General features: G+C 35.1%; 2 protein-coding genes across 7 annotated transcripts in view; one reads left to right on the top strand and one right to left on the bottom strand.

The window, feature by feature from the left end:
• Nucleotides 1-18,157, bottom strand: part of LOC134530139 (CCR4-NOT transcription complex subunit 3) — a 58,180-nt gene extending 40,023 nt beyond the window's left edge. Inside the window, exons 1-3 of one of the 4 annotated variants that reach the window (XM_063364757.1) lie at nucleotides 17,730-18,157; nucleotides 16,972-17,204; nucleotides 1,279-1,434 (exon numbers count right to left, since the gene is read on the bottom strand). In XM_063364757.1, the coding sequence (XP_063220827.1) occupies nucleotides 1,279-1,434; nucleotides 16,972-17,204; nucleotides 17,730-17,754 (414 nt within the window). In that variant the 5' untranslated portion in view covers nucleotides 17,755-18,157. The remainder of the gene's footprint in view (nucleotides 1-1,278; nucleotides 1,435-16,971; nucleotides 17,205-17,729) is intronic. The other 3 variants (XM_063364758.1, XM_063364756.1, XM_063364759.1) reach the window with 3 other exon arrangements.
• Nucleotides 18,158-18,305: 148 nt separating this feature from the next.
• Nucleotides 18,306-20,487, top strand: part of LOC134530136 (centrosomal protein of 131 kDa-like) — a 48,303-nt gene continuing 46,121 nt past the window's right edge. The window contains exon 1 of one of the 3 annotated variants that reach the window (XM_063364753.1): nucleotides 18,306-18,446. The gene's annotated coding sequence lies outside the window, so the exon portion shown is untranslated. The other 2 variants (XM_063364751.1, XM_063364752.1) reach the window with 2 other exon arrangements.

The raw sequence follows: 20,487 nt of genomic DNA, 5'->3' as shown, positions 1-20,487 counted from the left end.
ATTTCTTATTCATTACTCAAACAAATTTCATATTAAAATTAATAAAATTGTAGCGGTTAGGTCACGGGCCTCCGGCACTCCGCTCCCCTCCTCCTTCTCCCTCCTTCCCCCCCCCCCTCCAAGTGTTTGTTCAATTTGTACTCGTTCCCCCACCCTTTTGATTATAGGCGCATGCACGCGCTGCGGCGCGAGCTTATAAATTAAGATGCAACCATGTTAAGAGCCTTCTTCTACTGGTTGACTTTGTCAGGCTTGGTTGTCAGCAATAGCTGATCTGTTGTAATTCTACTAGCATGTAGTCCGAGAGCTTCTAGTTAAACTTTGTGCGTGTGCAACCTCAGGGGAGAAATGTAAAATGGTTTGAGTTGTCAGTGAGGCGGTGGCCCTCACCCTAATGTAGAATCATTTATTCTTGAATTTGTTCTGTCTAAATTCCTTTTCGGCCGCCACCATCAAAAATTGTTTGGATTATTGCATTAAATTTAAGTTCACCTTCGCTTCCGTTTTTCTGTTTGTAACTGTCTCCCCCTGAGACGTCGTCACACGTATTTGTTTGTTAAAGTTTTTTAAAGAATAATGTAACTTCATTCATTCTTGTACCTGCACTTTGCAGTTGTTTTGTAATTTAATTTTGTAATATAACTTCATTCGTGGCAATGCTTGTGTTTCGAGTTAACTGCGCATTGTCTCTTTTTGACGATCATTGATTGGATCGCTTACTGTGAAGCCGGCTTACCCATATAATTGTCAATTAACTCGCTTTGTCAGAAATGGTTCTTACTTTATGTATTCAGCCATGCATTGTTTAAACTTAACATTATCAGCAATGTTAACGTAATGTTCTTTAGAATTAATTTTGATTATGAATAAAATGTCTGTGTACCTGAAACCATTTACCTTGCATATCTAATCTGCTCCATTCACGTAAACCCCAGTCCATGCCAGGTTCTGGCCTCCCACATCCCCTAGTAGGCCCCCACCTACTACAAAATTTTTACCATTAAAATATTTAAATTTAAGTACCGAAAACTGCTAAAATAGCACTATTTTACACCTTAAAATCCAAATTTTCCCGGGGGAGGACCTCCGGACCCCCCGCTTTAATACAGGGGGGCCATGCTTCTTAACACCCCCCATACACAAATCCTGGCTACGCCACTGGTCCACACATTTTTTATTTCATCTTTGATCTCTTCTGTTGGGAAATACCCTCACTTTACGAGCAAAGTCTTGCTAGGTTAAGTGTCCTACACGGCACACAGACTCAAGGACACCCACCTGTACGTTGAGCGTGTCTATGGACGTGGTGAGCCAGCCCGCCATCTCGTCCCGCTCCTTCTGCGCCGGGTCCAGTTTCTGTGCCGCTCCCAGACCCTCCTTCGAGTACGCCTTTGTCTTAGTTTCCCTCTCCACCACTTTGAACCTTTCCATTTGCTGCAAACACAGTTCATCAGAGGTTAGCCTTCTAACAAATGCTCTACCCCATTTCAAACATCCCCTCTTGGTCCACTTACGTTTAACATGATGCAAAAAAAAATAACCAATCCAACAACAACCAATCGTAATAATCAACACAAATATTTCAGTGAAAACAATACAATACTCTCGCATTCCATATCTACTTAAAAATAGAATTTATAAAATACAATGAGAATCAAACGTCATGAATGAACAAATATTGTGCAGAAAAGAGTAAATGTAAATTCAACAACTAATGCCATCACTTAAAACGTATGTTCAATTGCTGATGAACTGTCATGCAAAAACATAAGGCAATAAATCACCTGCAGTATAGGCAACACAAGACGAGGCTGACATCTGCAGTGAAACAAGCGAACCCTCCCCAGGGCAGACATGAGACTTAACAGCAAATATTTCCAATTTTTTTCATTTAAATAATTTTGCTATTTTTTATACAGAAGGACTGAAGTTGAAAAGTTAAATTCACTGCTTCAAAAATTACCTATGGATGAGTGAGTAACCAGAAAAAAAAGTCAAAGTCAGTGCTTAGTTTTGGAAGCCAAAATATGTTTAGCCGGTGAGTTAAATACTATATAAATAAAAAAATTGAAAATGCACAAAAAAAAAAAAATGCAGAACTAGAACTGAGTTAAATTATCAATAGTTTATGTTAAATATTTTTAAATAGAACAAAATTTGAGGTCTAAATTAAAAAAGAATGCGAGAAAGCACAACTCAAATTTCCAAAAACTTCACAAGTGTGAGATCCTGCTGTAGTATGCTTGAAACAGAGCTACAATTTGATTCCATAAGACGTAAACCTCAAGTTGATACTAAAGGAATGAATTACAAGTAAATATTAATAAATAAATTTAACAAACCCATATTAACTGTACAGCTTTACTCAAAAAAAAACAAACAGCAATTACTTAATTATTTTTTAAGATAAAAACAATCATCTAAATAAAAGATAAGCAAACAACTTTTTTAGAAATGTGATATAATAAATGAACTACAGTATACAAACATTCCCTAACCCTATTCTCTATGCAAGGGTGTCATATTTACATATAAAATTTGTTTTTCTTTTATTCAAAGAGTACATAATTATGAACATTGTTTCTGCTTGAAAACAGAATGGGGGAAGGGGAGTATGAATTCTAAATGGCACAATGATTCCAACCAACATTCATTTTGCAACATACAAACACATTTTTTTTATAAATCTAATTTTATTAATCATCAATACCTAAATAAATAACATTGTTAACTGTTAGTACATTATAAATATGAGCATTACTGCAAAATTTAAATGAAATAATTTGTTTTTATTACTTTAAGTATAATTGATGGATATTTGAAATAAGAAAAAAAAAAAAAAAAGGAACAACCAAATAAGTAAGCGATGGTGGCAGATCGTTTTTATTACGAGGGAAAAACTCTATAGGGCAAAAAAAATAATCCTTACACAATGACACTAAGCCAACAAATACAGAAACTTTTTCACAATTATGATTCTGTTATTCAACCTTTAATAGCAAGGAACAAAAGAAACAGAAGATTATACAAACTCGTATGTTGTTGGCTGATCCGCTGAATAAGTTAAGAATTATGTAATGTATTAGCGGACAAAATGAAGCCTTTAAAGTATGTTGTCTAACATTAATTGCAAAAATATTGCTATAAAATAGTGACTATTTATTTATGAGCAATGAATAACAGCAAATACTGGAGTTGAGTAAAATGACCAAGACGGCATTCTTTTTGTGTTTGTATGCTTAACCAATAAATTTGAGTCTAAATATTTGTGAAAACATTTTAAATGGTTTTGGCATTGGTAGATCCCCAGTTCAGCAGCTTTTTCATAAAAAAATAAACAAATAAATAAAAATACAACAATGGTGTATTCTAGAACACTAAGACATTCCCCATTTATTCCTGAAGAGTGTGTCGAAATTCCAACTAGTTTCTGAGAAATTACACTTTATAGGTAGAGACCTGAAAAATTTGCGGGTTCATTTCGTGTTATGCTAAAATTCAAATAATTATACCTTAGTGCTGCTTCTGCCATTGGTTCACTGTTAATCTGGATGACTGAGGGCCAATAAGAGACCCTCACTCATAGAAGTGTCGAATCACAGGCCACCCAGTCGAGACGACTCACAAGTCTACAGCCAATGAACAGTTGGCATTTGCCCGAGTGTGTAGAGGATATTGGAGTCTATCCTGGAGGTCATTGAACCCGCAAATTTTTCCTGTCTCTATTTATAGGTTACGTTAGGTAGCCTGGCAGTGATGCGGCCATCACCATGCTTTATTTTTTATTAGCGTAGCCAATAATGTTTTCCACAAAAGATTGGCCTTATCGCCTGCATTACTTATAGTGACATAAATTTGTGTTATTCGTTAACAGCTTTGCCAATACTGTTTTCAACGAGAGATTGGCCTGACTGTTGTCATTGCCCTACTGTTTTCTTCATAATAGCCACAACCTGATCCCGTGGTTCCTCAGAGATCCTTATAAATACAGCAAAGTCAAGGTTTTCAAAACGACAGTACGTTACAGCCTGGGCCACGATTGTTTTCCGCCCTAATTATTTTTAACTTTGAACTGAAACCAAACTAGCTTTATATACTTTTAACTGATATACCAAAGGAAATAAATATACAATACTATAGCATTGTACGATTGTACAATTGTATTGTACGAGTCAATGATAATCACATTGCATCTGTCATTCAGATCTCTTTATATAAAAAAAAATCTTCATGGAAATGTAAAAGGTAACCTGCTAGAAAACAGGTAACAGTGTGTACTAAATGAATACTGACGGAGGTAACCAAGAATGCTGCAGTGCAGTGATGCACCTGGCAGCCAGGCAAACAGACCTCATTGGTGCCGGACCACCGAAAGTCATACAAAAGCTGTTTCACTGTCCTACTCTGAACGACTCAGTAAAAACTCAGTAATAATTGAAAAATCATGTATTTAACATAAAAGTAATAAATGAATGAAATTTAAACAAAACTCTGCAAATAAAATACTTACTGCAGCACAAATTTTACATGAGGCACAACAATTAACACGAGAGTGTGATAAAACTTCAAGCCCAGTTTTCCCAAATTCCAAACTTTTAATTGGTGCAAATTACTGCAATAACTCTCTTATTGAGGGTAACTACAAAAATAATATTGGATTTTACCATTATATGGTAATTTGCAGTTTGTGTCACTACAGTTTAATACTGAGCAGGCGGATTCTTGTGGTCACAAAATACACTTGTGGATTAAATCACTAATAATTTTTTGTTAATCTCTAACTCTCTCTGTCTTCCGTCGATCTTCTCATCTCCGTTGTATGTCTGCCCCTGCAGCCTTTAAGCTCCGTCCCCACCAGGTTCTCATTCCTGTGCTGGTGTCCCACCCTGGTGTCTCGTCTTTGCTTCAGCCTCTTCCTCAGACACTGAGTCACACCTGAGACCCTGTCCACCCAACTCCAACACATCTCGAGTGCCTGTAGAGCAGCATGTCCCATTCAGATGTTCTCATGCAGTTTTTTTCCGACTCAAAATGCCCCTCCATCAGAGGTGAAGAGTTTTCCTCTCGTTGAATATCACCCCTAGATTGACGTGGCTAGCAAGATCCTTTCTGCATCTTCCCTCCAATGTTATCAAGCTTACATGTTTTTGGATGCCATGCTTGCAAATTACTAACGTCTTTTTTTTTTTTTTTTATTTTCGATTTTCTGATTGAACCGGGTGCTGAGAATTTCTACCTTAACATCTAGCATCGGTATTGGTTCTTCTTCACACCCTGCCGGGTGAGCGATGTCGCTTCACTTGTTACACAACGGAGTTGCATCTCTCTCCTCCTCATGCACTCTTATATTTCTAGCATCTATACTGTGAGCTTACAAAGCACGTAATAAAGAGACAGAGAAGTCACTCATGTGAAATACACGCTTGCTAATGTTTTGCTATCTCTATATTACCTACTAATATAGAAACAATGAACTTAATTTCCATATTTTCTACACTTATTGTTAGTAAGACTGCAACCTAGCTGAAAGTATAGCTCATAATAATTAGCGATAACTGAATCCCTACTACAATCAAATCAAAAGAAAATTTTATGACACATATTAACATCACTTATGTCATTTTTTTATTTGTTAAAGAATCATAATTCTTTCCATCCATTATACTGACATCAGAATTTAATCATAACTGTGGTGAAAATAAAATCATTTAGCCATTTTTTGCTTAACAGTGCAAGAGCAGAATGTATTTACAAAGTGTTTATTTCTTCTGCAGATCCCTTGTTAGAAACATATACTGATTAAAATTGTTTTAAGTGTCACTAAACTTCTTTGAGGTTGACAATTCTGTAGTAAAGTAATGGACAACTGTGTGCCTATCCATCACAGCTGTTGTAAATAAAACACACAAACCAAGTGCCTCTCTTTTCTTCCAAACAATAACTAAACACAAAACTTTCATAGAAAAAAATTTGTTTAGCTGAAGCATGGATGCCATTGTCACTATCTGCTGAAACATCCTGTAACAACTCAGCAATGCAACAGACATTAGATAGCAGCACCTTCGCGAACCATGTAGTTTGCCTGAACAGAAATCACCACCACCAGGGAAGAGATTCAAAAATTAACTAAATAAGTTGGGGGTTATTTTAATACTGGGTATGTCATGTACTACATTCTTTTAAAGTGTTGTACACAGCGCCATAATCTATTACGACAACTGCACGCTGTGAACTCTCATTCAGACCAGCGTCCTCCACAGGGAACTACTTTCCCAACTGACTTAAGAAATTCAAGCGAACACTTGACAAACAGCAGTTTTTTTTTTTCCAGAAAGAATAAAAGATATTTAGAGAAGTTTCTGAGTAATAATATTATTTTGCCGAATTTTAAACATGAAAATACATGTGGTACCTAAAACAGAGAAGCCAAAATAGCTGCATTGTTGCCAACATCATTTGTGATTGACATTAACACTTATAATTTTTTTTTCTGTTCGGGTGCCATTGGCCTGCTTTTGGCTTTTGTACATTTAGTACCAAACATTATTTTCCTTGGGGGTCCTATTTGAGTTAAAAAAATAATTGTCACACATATTTCAGCTTGTGTTAGTATTTTCCATCAAATTAAAACACTAACAGAATCATCAAGACTGGTAGTAGCTAGATATTCCCAGTAGGAACCATACTGCTGTACGTCTCACCTGGGGAGAACACTGCATACATTCCACACTCAACATACAATCCACACCAATACCAGGTACTCATCCTTACACCAAAAAAAATAAAAATGTGAATGTTCCCAGTTTAAGTTTGCAAATTAGAAGTTAAAAGTTACTCAAGATAAAACTTGTGGTAATTATCCTGCATAATTACAAAAATGCAAGCTTCTACACTATTTTATTCACAGGCACATAATATAATTACACTTAAGAGATAAAAAAAATTGGAATTCCTAGAAAATAGATGTAACAGATCATTACACTAGGCAATTTGAGAAAGGTCTAAATTACACAGGCAGAAAACTCTATAATTCATTTCCATAAAATATAACTTCAAACTGCAAAATTTACAAATATTAAAAAAAAACTTAAACACGTACAATTAGCACACCCTTCCCACTGTCTAGAGTTTTTAAAATTTAATAGAAAATACAAAAAAAAAAAAAAACATAACTGGTTGAATTAATGTGATTTTTAAATTTTAACCTATAGTACTTAACATAACTGTAATGAACAAAAAATGCTATATGAAAATGTGACCAATCTTTAATTCATACCTTTATCATGTACCACTGTACAATTATATTTTAATAAATGTAGTTTGTACTTATTTTGATAAGGATAGATTTTCTTTATTCTAATGTTTTTTATTTATGTAAATATTTATGCAATTATTTACATATTTAACTCCACGTGGGATCCCAAATATATTAATAATATTTGTACCCCCTGGTTTTAAACATTCCTGCATTTTATACCAGTTTCTTGTTTTCTTACAGCAGTATCAATTTAGCATAAACTTCCCTCATTTTACAATTTCCTGCATGCATTTATTTTTATAATTTTTCTCTAGTCTTGTTCAAAATAAAGAACGTGGTTTAAATGATAAATTTGGGGTAGATTATGATGGGAAAAACCGACTATCTTTTAGTTTTCACAGAAAGTTTTCAAAATGAAAACCAAGGTGAAACATTGTATTTTAGGACAAACTGATCTGTCTAGATGTATCTTTACATCTAGCTCGAAAACTTCTGCAGTAATGTTCACGAAGTTGCTACTAGGTAGGGACAGTTTAGAGCTACCTTCACACCTGAGGCATCAAAAGTCTTTTGGAAGATCTGCTGTAGCGTCAGGTTTGATGAATAAACACTACCACTGTCACAACAAATGTGTAAAAATTATAAGTTTTTGCTAGTTTTGCAGCAAATGAATGATCTTGATTACAGCAATTTTAAATGGTGTAGGTACCAGCTTAGTGCTTTATTAGCTTTTTTAGCCAACACAATACTAATGTCAATTCAATATAATTTTTCTCATAGTGTTTGTACATGGTTCAATTCCTACCTAGGTGGTCGTTACCAACGTGTCGTTCTCGATACCGAAGTATCCACGTGGCTCCCAATAGTAGCAGGTGTCCCTCAGGGTTCAATTCTTGGGCCACTTTTATTTACTATATTCATAAATGATCTACCTAAATGCTTAAAACATTGCCAATACCACATGTATGCCGATGATGTGCAAATATATATTCACGCAAAAGCAACCAATATCAATCAGTCAATTTGTTCTGTCAATGATGATCTCGATTCTGTCTCTAAGTGGGCAAAAGTTAATAAACTCAGGCTGAATGCAAATAAAACCCAAGCAATATTAATTGGTTCTCCTCAAAAGCTCACTGAATTAATTCCTAACAAATACTGTAACTTAACGCTCCAAGGAGTTGATATTCAGTTCTCTAACGTCGTAAGAAATCTGGGAGTCCTGATAAACACAACCTTAACCTGGAGGGAGCAGATAATGCAAATTTGTAAGAAGGTACATTTTTCCCTTCACTGCTTACGACGGTTAAAAAATTTGCTTCCACTTAGTATTAAAACCATGCTTGTTCAAACATTAATTATGCCCCACTTTGATTACTGCGATGTCCTCTTTCCTGATCTAACAGATAAACTAGCTAAGCGACTACAGAAGCTCCAAAACTGCTGCGTAAGATACATTTTTAACCTTAAATTACGTGATCATCTAACCCAATACTACCAGCAGTTAAAATGGCTCACTCTCGCACAAAGACGCAAAATGCACATACTTATCCTTGCTTATAAGGTGCTGCAGCAGGTATCACCTCATTATATGTCAGCCGGTATTAATTACCTACATAGTTACCATAGCCATGACACGCGATCCACACGCAACCCAATGCTATCTATCCCAGTGCACTCATCCAAATGTCTGTCGGGATCTTTTGCAACCGTGAGTAGCAGGCTCTGGAATAAATTAGACCAAGCGACAAGGCAAACAAAAAATCTAGCATCCTTTAAGCACAGGCTGAAAAAACATCTTTGTAACAACTGCTTACCATGACCACTTCACTGCTACCCTACTGCTTGATTCTGTGTGTGAATGTACGAGTGACTGGTTTTAATGTAGTAGCACCTAATGTTTTTTTTCTTTTTTTTTCGGTTTTGATACTTTTTGCTGTATGTTTAATTACTTTCCTTTTTATGTATGTCTATGCTTAGTTTTTAATTACTTTATAATTAGTTATGGTTGAATCTTTTGTAATAGTTAATATTTGAACATTAAGTTAAAATTTTAATTTGTTCTCTTAATATTTAGTCTATATCATGCTTAGTTTTTAATATTCAAATCTTTGATGTAATTGCAGAAAAGTGGTTAAGTGTAAGAGAAGGCGTACCGCCTTAACTTCGCCACCAATAAAGACGATAAACAAACAAACAAACAAACAAACCTTCAATAACTGAGAGGACCTATCTATGCCCAGGTACACAAAAATTACTGAATGAAACATGTAGCAACTATGACATAGCTGCCTGAATTTAAACTAACATGTCTCAATAAACAAAAAAAAAATAAGGAAAAGAATAACAGTGCTTACCTGTCCCTCATTCAACAAAACATTTCACAAAATGACTGTTTTTCTACTTCTTGGTGTTACATTGGCAGCCCTGCTCACCCCCACCCCCACGCCCCGCCTGCTGTCCGCTACGTGCCACATGGCCCAAGTCCAAACCGCTGCCTCCGAGTCTTACATATGCCCTCGTTACTTACCAACATTTAAAATATGGCAAATACTTAAAAAAACATTTTATATTTTAAAGTCATGAACTCTAAATAACAGTCGTTGACTCATAAAAACTCTACAAATGACTATCCTGTGCATGGAAATAAAATCTTTAGTTACTCAAAATAATGTTTTTTCTTCGCATTGTTTTACAACTCAGAGCTTTGGATCAACACTAGTTCTTAGTTGCGACTGTTTTGCTATCTGATAACAAATGTAGCTGTTGAGTCCAGCGATTGTGTGCATGTAAAAAGCATCAGATAAAAACAAGATTACACCAGGCTCCTTAATGAGTCGCTATCTAACAAACATTCTCACGGAGTAAACAGACCTGATAAAGAAGATTAACACCAACACCATTATTTACAAAACACAGGACCGAATACAAATCACTGCAGATGTTCAAATGAAAGGGTGTATAAATAACTTAAATATAAACTAAAGGTTAAAATTAAACACTCATGCTGATTTCAAAATTTTAACAAACATGGCAGTTATTTTTCTTTATCTAGTAACGAACTAAATATCTAGTAACAAACTAAATATAAAAAATTCTTTTACTTTAAATTTAATATGAATATGTGTAAGTGTAATCATTATATTTAATTATTATTTTTTTTAATGTATCATTCATATAATATTTTTTAGTAACAATTTCCTTTTATAATTTAATATTTTATACTTTTTATACTTTTATACTTTGTACTTCTGTATTTAGTTTTTGGAAGTTTTGTTTGTTTATTAAGGTCCTCTATTGTCCTTATTGTTAATGTATCTGTCTTGTATGTTTGTCTTGTCTTTTAAATGTTATTTGGTTGTTTGTAATTTTTTCATATCGTGCCTACTACCCAAGGCCTTATGCTGTAGGTTTGCATGGAACAAATTGTTACGTATAAATAAAGAAAATTATAATTAGTAAGCTATCATGTTTTTCAAGGTTCAGCTGTGTATATGTGACTGGAGCATGCAATGATTTGTTGTGTTCCCAGTATGCTTCTTCACGGTTGAGACGCATCGGGTCCAGAGTTGGTAAGGCTCTAACATAGCCAAACACTAAAGGGCTTCTGCTATTGGCTACCTTGTAAGTCCTATACCATGGACAAGATTATATATGGTGAATTGCAATAAAACCCAAATAACATTGAAAAGCATGTCAAAGCACTGCATATACCACCAAAATGGAAGTTAAACCATGGAATGAAGTAGCACTTAACCAAAACTTAATTCAAATCATAAAAAAAGGAATCTTTTAACATTTGAAATTCAAGGAATGTTGTTATTAGTGGACAAAAATTTTTACCAAAGTGCATGGATCAGAAAAAAATTAATTTGATTTGTTTTACGATGTACAGGATGTCTGCCAGATCTAGTAAATGAAATTCCCTGATTTTTCCAGGTTTTCCAGGTCTAAAACTGAATTTTTCCAGGTTTTCTGTAACACAATTACGACATTCCACAAAACTGAAAAAACTGCATAACAGTACATTTACGGGTTACAAAATATTCTACTCACTTAAATTATTAAAAAAAATACCGTCTTCCAGACGTGGCCAAAGTGACTCAATTGATGGCAAATAAAACATGCTGCTACAAATATTTCACACACTTACTTTTGCAAAAACATAAGTAAAATGAAGCTCCCATCAATTTCGCAGTGACTCAACTTTTGCGTCTATTGCACTTGCTTCAGAACGAGCCAAATCCAACACTCGAGCCTTCTTCAACTGCAATGCCTTGATCTCCTCTTCAACTCTTCTTTTTCTGCCTTCTTCTTGTCTGTAGCTTCCTTTTCTTTTTGTTTTGTTTGCAGGGTTTCCTTACACCTACAACTAGCATTTATTACATACTGTAACATGGACTTGGTGATATCAACATGCTATACACCTCCAGAACGTTGAACAAAGTCGTACATCTGTCTTAGTGCGTTCAGTATTTCTTCCTGCAAGTTTTCAGTCAGCAGATTAGAATTCACTGAAAATCCTCTTTCCAATGATGCATTTCCATTGGAAAGTACCAACATCATACTCACAAACTTTAGAAGGCCTGTTTTGGCAGCTACTGTATGGGCCTTAAGGATGAGCATCCACAATTGATCAAAGCGCCAGTCTTCTCGAGAAAAAGACGAGAACAGTGCTTCAGAATCTTGCGAGGAACATACCAACTGATATGATCACTCAATGTTATCAGCTTCTTGTCCTTATAGCCACTTGTTTTGAAGACAACATTCTAAACTGTAATTCACACGCTGTTTCCTCACACCCGAATTTAAAGCCACAGACGGACATAAGCAGGAAATTCCCTTGGTAAGTTTGTACTTCAGGGGACTTTTGTCTTGAGTTTTTTTTACCATAACCTTTAGACAAGTCCTAACATCATTTTTCAGTAACAGGACAGACTTTAATGGTACTTTCTCTTTCTTGATGGCATGGCATACTGCATAACCCAACTTGATATTGTTAGCAGTCAATAGATTTTCCTGGTTATCTACATCCAATTGAGATACATTGCGTTTCTCCCTAAAGCTCTTCAGTACCTCTGGTTTCAAAAACTTTCCTGCCAAAGCTAATAAAATGTCTACCAGTGAATCATAGAGAAAAGGTGCCATGGGTGCTTCACTTTGGAACATTGTGAGAAACAATTCCAGCTCTGATGCCAGAGTAGAAGAATGTCAATTTTACTTCTAGAAGATTATCTTCAAGAGCACTTTTCACTATACTGAAAGACACAGATGAAATAGAAACTTCACTAACAAATTTCTTTTCTTTAGATGGGATAAAGTTTTCATGGCATGCTCAGCAACTGCAGTATTCCATCTGATTGCACAAAATTTCTTGGAAAAAAGCTCTGATCCAGTTATTCTAATGTAATCTGCCCTCCTTGCAGGTACATGCATAAACAAATAGTAACTGTGCCTGAAAAAACTAACAACATCCAATTGTATAGCAGAAATTCCAGTTTTGAAAGCACCATGGACCGTATGAAGTCCACAGCTACCAATTTCTAGCAACGATGGCGAATCTTCACCAACAGTGTCTGTGATATGTATTTTCAAAGCTAACAAAAATGCCCAGTTTACGTTGAGGGCATCCATAGATACTTAAAATTAAATGCACCTGTCGGTATAATCCGAACGTGGGAAGCACATGCTGCAGTACGTACATCAGCAGGATAACAGACCAGCTTGAACCAGTTTGTATCACGTGATTTAACGCCACTTCCGAATTCGATGGTAAATAAAAGAAAATGGACGTGGGAACTGTTCGTTATTTTCCATCCAAAAATAAAATAATGGGACGCGATACACTTGATGCTACGTCAATGCAAGCAGATCAATAAACAAAAAAACGTTTTGACAACGATAACCTACCAAACAAAAATTCCCTGATTTTTAACAAAATTCCCTGATTTTTCCCTGATTACAATATTCCCTGATTTTTCCAGGTTTTCCAGGGTCAGTAGACACCCTGGATGTATCTCTTATTGAATCACTTTTTAACCACAAATGCTAGCTAGTTTTTTTTATTATTCTGGATATATCAGTTTCATACAAATTATTATCGCAAAAATGCAGCATGTAAATTGTACCATTATTTTGTTGGAGTAAATATCAAAAAACCGCTTTTTAAAAATAAAAACAATAGAAAACCTTAGTTTTAAAAATGAAATTAGACTAAAAACCATAAAATCTTGTCTCTACTAATAGCCTGTTACTGCTGACAAACAGAGCAGCTCTCTGAGTGGCTTGTCCAGTTATTTTCGAGGCCCCATCACCAGAAAAAAAAAATTATGCTACCAAAATCAAAGTTCATTTTCCTATTTAATTCTCAGACAACATCTGGTGAACATTTTACTCTCTTCATGTATTACCTCCATTTCAATTCTCCTGATATAAGCTGCTGCTTAGAAGCAAGTTCCCTGACTATTTTTGCCCTCTTACTTTCCATGTAACTTAAATTATTTCCTTTGTTAAGGCTTTTATGCCAATCCAAGCTCCTTGTCATTGAAGTGAAAACATCTATAGGAAGGGAGTAAATTCATGTAAGTCGCCATCGACATGGTCACGTGACATGTTAACGATAACACTATATCTGTTCCTATTAGTATAACTTTTTGTCCTTTTAAATCTTAAGTATACGATTACTGTGCAGTGCAGTAAAAAGTGAGTATAAAATATATTAATATTCTCATATAGATACATAGTTTGAAAAACGAAGAAAACGGAGTCTTTGTAGCAATATAACCTAAAAATTAAGAACATAATTTTTTTTTAATACCTACAATTAATATGCAATGCATATTTTATAGTAATTTAGGAGTTATTTTACTAATGTGATAAAACAAATTTGTTGTGTGATATTTTATCGTAAAAATTGCGAAAAAGTCTCCCATTTTTATCAAAAATTAATTTGGATATTCAAAAATAACAACTGTTTGTTTATAGTTTTAAGATTTCACTTCTGTCGGCAGTCCTCATAACCGCTTTGAAATTTTTTTTATACACTTTATGTGCAGTATAAACATCTTTTGAAATATTTGCCTGCTAAAGGAACCACAAAGAGAAACTTTGTTCCACAAGCACTTCAATAAGCCGGTCTCACGAGCGGTGACCTCACTAATGGGCACTGGTTCACGCGCACTTCCAACTAAAATCCCACCAAGTTCCATCGCAATAAAATACTTTTTGACGTGACGTCTAATAAAGCGATCAACGCTGGCTGCACGCACGAAAAAGTGTCCCATTATGCACATTGTCCCATTACACTGTGTCCCGTTACACTCGTACGCTTGCGCCACATCTATCTCTCTTCCACTCGATTGGAACAACCATCAATTTGACTTTTTTGAGGCACATTAACCTTGAAACACTCCCATCGTCCTATCCTTAACAGAATAACACAGATTGGAAGAAGTTAAATAGCAAACATGTATAAAAGTTATATGTAGTTAAAATAATCTCTTCGTTAAAGTAATAAACATATTTGAATTAATGAGTGCCGTAAACCAACATTACAGACAACCAATTTTTTTAGGTAGGTATCTAAATTTCATTATCATCAACGTAAATAACTTATTTCCTAATCAACTACATCACGAGATGGATAGTAGGGACGGACGACATTCACAGAGGCTCTGGACGCGGGTGGTCCGTGCTGGAAGCACCCGAGACGGCTCGGTGACGGCCAGAGTCCACGAGAGTCCGAGCGCTACAGCGCTGTGCCAGGGCGTCTCTGGTGGTGCTGTGCTTGCACCACAGATGGCAGACATGCGTCGTCGTCATTCGCATGCAGTGCCTAGGCTAGCTTTTATTTTACGTTCCAGTTATAAATTTCATTTATGGTTAACGACAAATATATGGGAAAAAAATGAGAAGCATGTGTGCATTAACTACTAAATGTAACTGAACTGTAATTTGTAACAAAAACTAGGGGAAGCTTCAATTCTGGGTCTTTTAATTGAAAAATAAACAAATTTTTTGTTCTGTTTACTGTAAAATATTACTGGTACATAAATTTATTAAAAAACTATAAACAAGCTTTAAAAAAATCATTTGTTGAGCAACTGGCACAAAAGAAGAGTGTACACATAGCAGATTATGTAGTAGGTCTCAGTACGTGTTTGTTTTACTTTCTGCCCTTGTTTTATATTACTGATTGAGTTGCCTCTGGCATTATGAGTGTTTTATGAGTTTTAAAAAATGTAACTAGTCTAATGTGGAATCCTGCACAGTATTTTTTTTTATACGGAATGAGTTTGAAACATTACTTCTTTCACACAGCTCTAATTTTTTATGCTATATGTGGGCCCTATACCATCTTGAAATTAGCTCTTAGATACTTGTTTGGCCATGCATTAACTGGACCTCAGCATGGGAGATGCAGGACTATCTGAATATTCCTGTTTCTTGGTTATCCAAAATTACAAAATTTTACAGTGAATTGCAAAAAAACCAAAACAACACCAAAATGATGTGAAATGCACATTCATACACAGTTCAACACCCAAATGCAAGTTACGGCATGAAATTCTACAGAATTTAAAATTTTTTCTCTAATAACCAAAATTTTATTTTTTGACATTCAAAATTTAATGATAACCATTAATTTAGCACATATTTTGTAGCAAAATGAATGGAGAAAGTGGACTGAGAAAATTAATTATACTTCCTGACAGATAATGCACCCCATTATTGTCTTATTTTCACACATTACGTATTCTGATGATTATTTAACGACATTGATATTTATCTAACAAATATATTATTTACAAAAAGCAGCTGATATCACAATAAAATGACCCTATTTTGGTGCTAGTAATAAATATTAGTAAAAATTGTTTTGTCATTAATGTTAGACATTGAAAATTCTACATAAATAATCAGCATTTATAAAAATTAAAACCAATAATATTACAATCTTACATTTTAAAGGAGAAATAGTGATTAAAAAAAAAATCATCTTGTCTATAGAATAGATAAATTTGGATAGAAAGTTTATATCATGTAGTATTTTAACTGACTGAGAATTTTGAGCCATACTGAACAAATTTTGGTGACAAAGTTAACAAAAGACGTGAAAAATTTTAGATTCAGTTTTTTTGGGATTTTACGACAAACACACCTTAACTGTGATTCAAAATAGTTTACTATTTGCAATACACATGCATCATTTTGAATGTGGTATATCCAATAGAGTAGGCTGACTGTACTCTAGTATAGTTGTAAGATAGATCATAATCCTATGATAATCACTAGTACCTATATGACATCTATTTCTCAAAAAATGCATTATTAGATGCACATAAATCTGATTCATAGAAAATGATTTTCAAACAAACATTTAAAGCAGACTCCACAAATAGTTTGGTCTATCAGATTTCACTTAATAATGATGCTTAATTAGTGATTTGATACCCAACATTTATTACAACACTAAAATGCAGGTATTATGGCTATGAATAAAATGATAACCTAATTTGGTTGAAATATTGCAAAAATAATACTTGTGTGACTTTTTGCGAAAAAATTGCAGCAACATGTCCAATTTGTTTGTGTTTAAATATAGGTTATCCCTCATACTTTCTCTGTTGGCAAACTAAGATAAATTTTTTGTTTCAGAGTATCAATACCTCTACGGCATGCTCAAAAGCTAATAGAAATTGAAAATATCTTACCGTCTCAATCAACTTTCTGTACTCTAACAAAGTACTTTTATCTTTGATTTCACCCGAGGCAATCCAGCTCTTAATTTGATCTCGTAACCTCTGAAGTTTCTTGATTTCCTTCTTGAGGTCGGCTTCATACTTCTCCTTTTGATTACTGTTCGTCGCATTGTGCACTTTCTGCCAGATGTCTTCAAACGTCTCCACCCCTTCGGTTACTTTTTTTAGACACCGGTCAATTTCACCTAAGAAACAACCACACATCAATGCATCTGTAAGTTAACATTAATAAAACTTCAATATCTGATTCTGATTACTTAAGAGTGCCCTTTGACAGCTTATACAAAAGCTGTTTACATAGCCCATAACAGCAATGGGACAATACCAATTGGGCTACGCCAGCGTTCTTCATTGGTACATACTCTTCCGTAACTTTTCACCTTAAAGTTCTTCAACATAATTTCAAAAGAGTAAGTGACCGTAATCACCTATATACTAAAAAACACACTAACGCTATGGCAAGTATACTGTATCGCCATTCATGACGCAGATCTGATGATGGCATGACATAAACAACACACAAGACCGGCCACGAGGTTATAAGCTTCTGTTCGCTACTACTGGTTTACATCCTCGCGAGCATAAACATAAACTCTACACATCACTGTAAATTATTGGGCATCTAATCAGAATACAAAAAATAAGATTTTATTGAGTAAACAGGTCGGGAAGAGGTCATAGGTTTGAAATATTCTGACATATTTCCCTACCTTGCAGCTTTCTTGTAGCAGCCATGGCTATGTACACATGTGGGCCAGTAACTCGTGCATAGTCTAAGAATACAGGTAAATAACACAACGTGAAAACTAACGACAAATTATTTAATAAAATTTACACAGCTGAAACTTTGTTCACTTTCAAGATGGCTACCTCTTTCTTCAAGCGCCGACATTCAGGCGATTGACAAAATATTCATCCGCGATGGAATGCAGTTTGTTAAAGAAATGAAGTTTATTCCATTAAACCCGAGACATTTCTACTTTAAAATTAAGCCAAAGTAGAGCAGCATTTTTGTGTGTACAAAAATTGGTACTGACCATTCAAAATTGCACACATAACCAAGTTCGTAAAAACAACAACACTACTCTAAATATGTGTGTAAATCCGCTTTACATTTCTACTGCGCAAACTCCCGAAATACGAGAAAGAAAATTGACGATCGCAAATAACAGCTGATCCAAATACGAAACTTTTTTGCAATAAAGCAATGCAGTTATTTTCTCTCCAACTAATAAAATTTTTTTGTTGCCCAAAATTTTAACAAATAATAAATACTTAGACTATAAGTCACTCAGTTCCTAACATAACTCTGTTTTGCTAACTAATTTGCAAAATTACTTTGACGCACTTTCGTTGGTTGCTAAGGTAGAATGTTTATAAACATATATTATGTCAGAAAGTATACTACGGTTTACCAACTGAGAATAGTGAGAAAAGTTGTTTTATGTAAACTTCAGCACAGTAGATTGATGACAGTTAATGTGGTAAAATAGCTTCCTGTTTTTTTTTATGAATTCTATTTCATATCTAGGATGAAGTTGACAATTTTTTGACAGTATTTAAGCATGGCATGCTCTTTTTGACTGCTTTTTCAGCAGCATTGTGGAGTAATTATCTACATATTTTTTAATTATTGGTTCTAATTACTTCGATGTAAATAAGTAAGTAATTATTACAATGTCAAAAATTGTAATCTCACTCATATTCAACCTATTAAATTTAAAAAGTACTTGGTACATTTTTCTAATTTTTTTTGTTTCATGGCAAAATATGAAGTACAGATTTCTCCCTTGTATTTTTTTAAAGATGTGTACACTTCTACATACAGCTAAAAAAATTTTATGTGAGCTCTAACATTGTACAAGTTTGGTTTCAAGAGTAAAGGGTTTCTGCTAGTGTTCATCTATCTCAGTTTAGCACATGTCTGCTTAAAATCAGGAACAAATATGGTTGAAGAATGTAAAAAAAAATGAACAAATGATACTGATGCTGGGGTTTCAATGTACTGTCACCTAAAATGACACAGGCCAACAAGAAAAAAAAATTTCTTTGGTGCCTAGGATTTTGGAACTGACTTTAGCTATATTTGGAGTGCTGAATCTAAATATGAAATTCGTTTTTTTTTAATCAGCTCTACTTTTTGAGATAAGTGTGAAAAAAGATGTAAAACCACCTGCTTGACTCAAGCCACTGGAATCAATCAAAACAACCTTAGAAAGTGTACTTATCCTGATTTAGTCTCTGCAAGACGCCTGGTCCCTCACTCAGTGAAAGTACCGATTCCAGCATTTCACCAGCTTCCAGAGCTTTCTGAGGACGAGTGTTGTCCCTATAACCACCCTTCTGATATAATGAAGGTGACAGTGATTATGTGGGGATGTCAACAATTCCTCAACGTTTCAACCAGGATTACTTAAATGACCTCGTCAGAGATCTTAAACTGTCAAAAGAAGCTTCTGAATTACTGGCTTCCAGTTTAAAGGAAAATAATTTACTGGAACAACGAACCAAAATTACTTTTTACCGTACGGTAACAAAATATTGTGACACCATTCTCTCAAGAAGAAATTATTGTATTTTGGCACGATATTAGAGGACTCCTGGAAAAAAGAGTCTTCCTTAATATTTTACAATTTATTGGCACCTTCTTATTGATAGCTCAAAGCGAAGCTTGAAATGTGTTCTTCTACACAATGGGAACAAATATTGTAAAAATACCTATTACTCACTCAACGACAATGAAAGGTACATATATAGCACCATAGCTTTGGTCTTGTAGAAGATAAGGTATCGTGAACATCAATGGGTGATTTGTGTGGACTTAAAAATGGTAAACTTTCTCCTCAGACAGCAAATTTGCAACACCAAATATCCTTGGTTCTTTTGCCTCTGGGATAGCAGAGACAAAACACACCACTGGGTTAGACTAGAGTGGCCTAAGAGAGAAGACATGGTCATTGTAGAAAAAAAACATTATTAAAGGAACCGTTAGTTGAACGAGAGAAAATCATCTTTCCTTCACTGCATATCAAGCAGAGCCTTATGAAGCAGCTTGTAAAGGCTCTTGATAAGGACAGATCATGCTTTGCATTCATGGGGGGGGGGCAATGCCTCACTTTGCCATCAGCCGGGGTTTCGGGTGAGATTCCCGCGGCGAGTCTAAGGGGCTGGTCGTGAGAATTGGTGGTGTTTTCCGGGAGGGCGCCAGGCTAGCTCTGTCGGCTAACCATGAGTGGGTCGATCGGCCCCAGCGCGTCCCCTAGACTCGGTGGCTTGATTTGAGTTACGTGAAACTATATGCTAATGAAGTTGGGTGCACTTCCTAGGCAGCATAGGGAGCTGATGCCTAACTACAACCAAATAAAAACACTCAGACTCTCGTGAAATGTGGTTACACATATTTATTGCTGAACGGACGTTACACGTTTCTACACGCGCACTAGCTGATTGGCGCTTGGGCAGAAATTG

The sequence above is a fragment of the Bacillus rossius genome, chromosome 3 (genome assembly GCF_032445375.1).
Source record: "Bacillus rossius redtenbacheri isolate Brsri chromosome 3, Brsri_v3, whole genome shotgun sequence".
In the NCBI taxonomy this organism is placed as follows: domain Eukaryota; kingdom Metazoa; phylum Arthropoda; class Insecta; order Phasmatodea; family Bacillidae; genus Bacillus; species Bacillus rossius.
The sequence above is the reverse complement of the archived record's forward strand: the minus strand, read 5'-3'. Positions and strand labels throughout refer to the sequence as shown.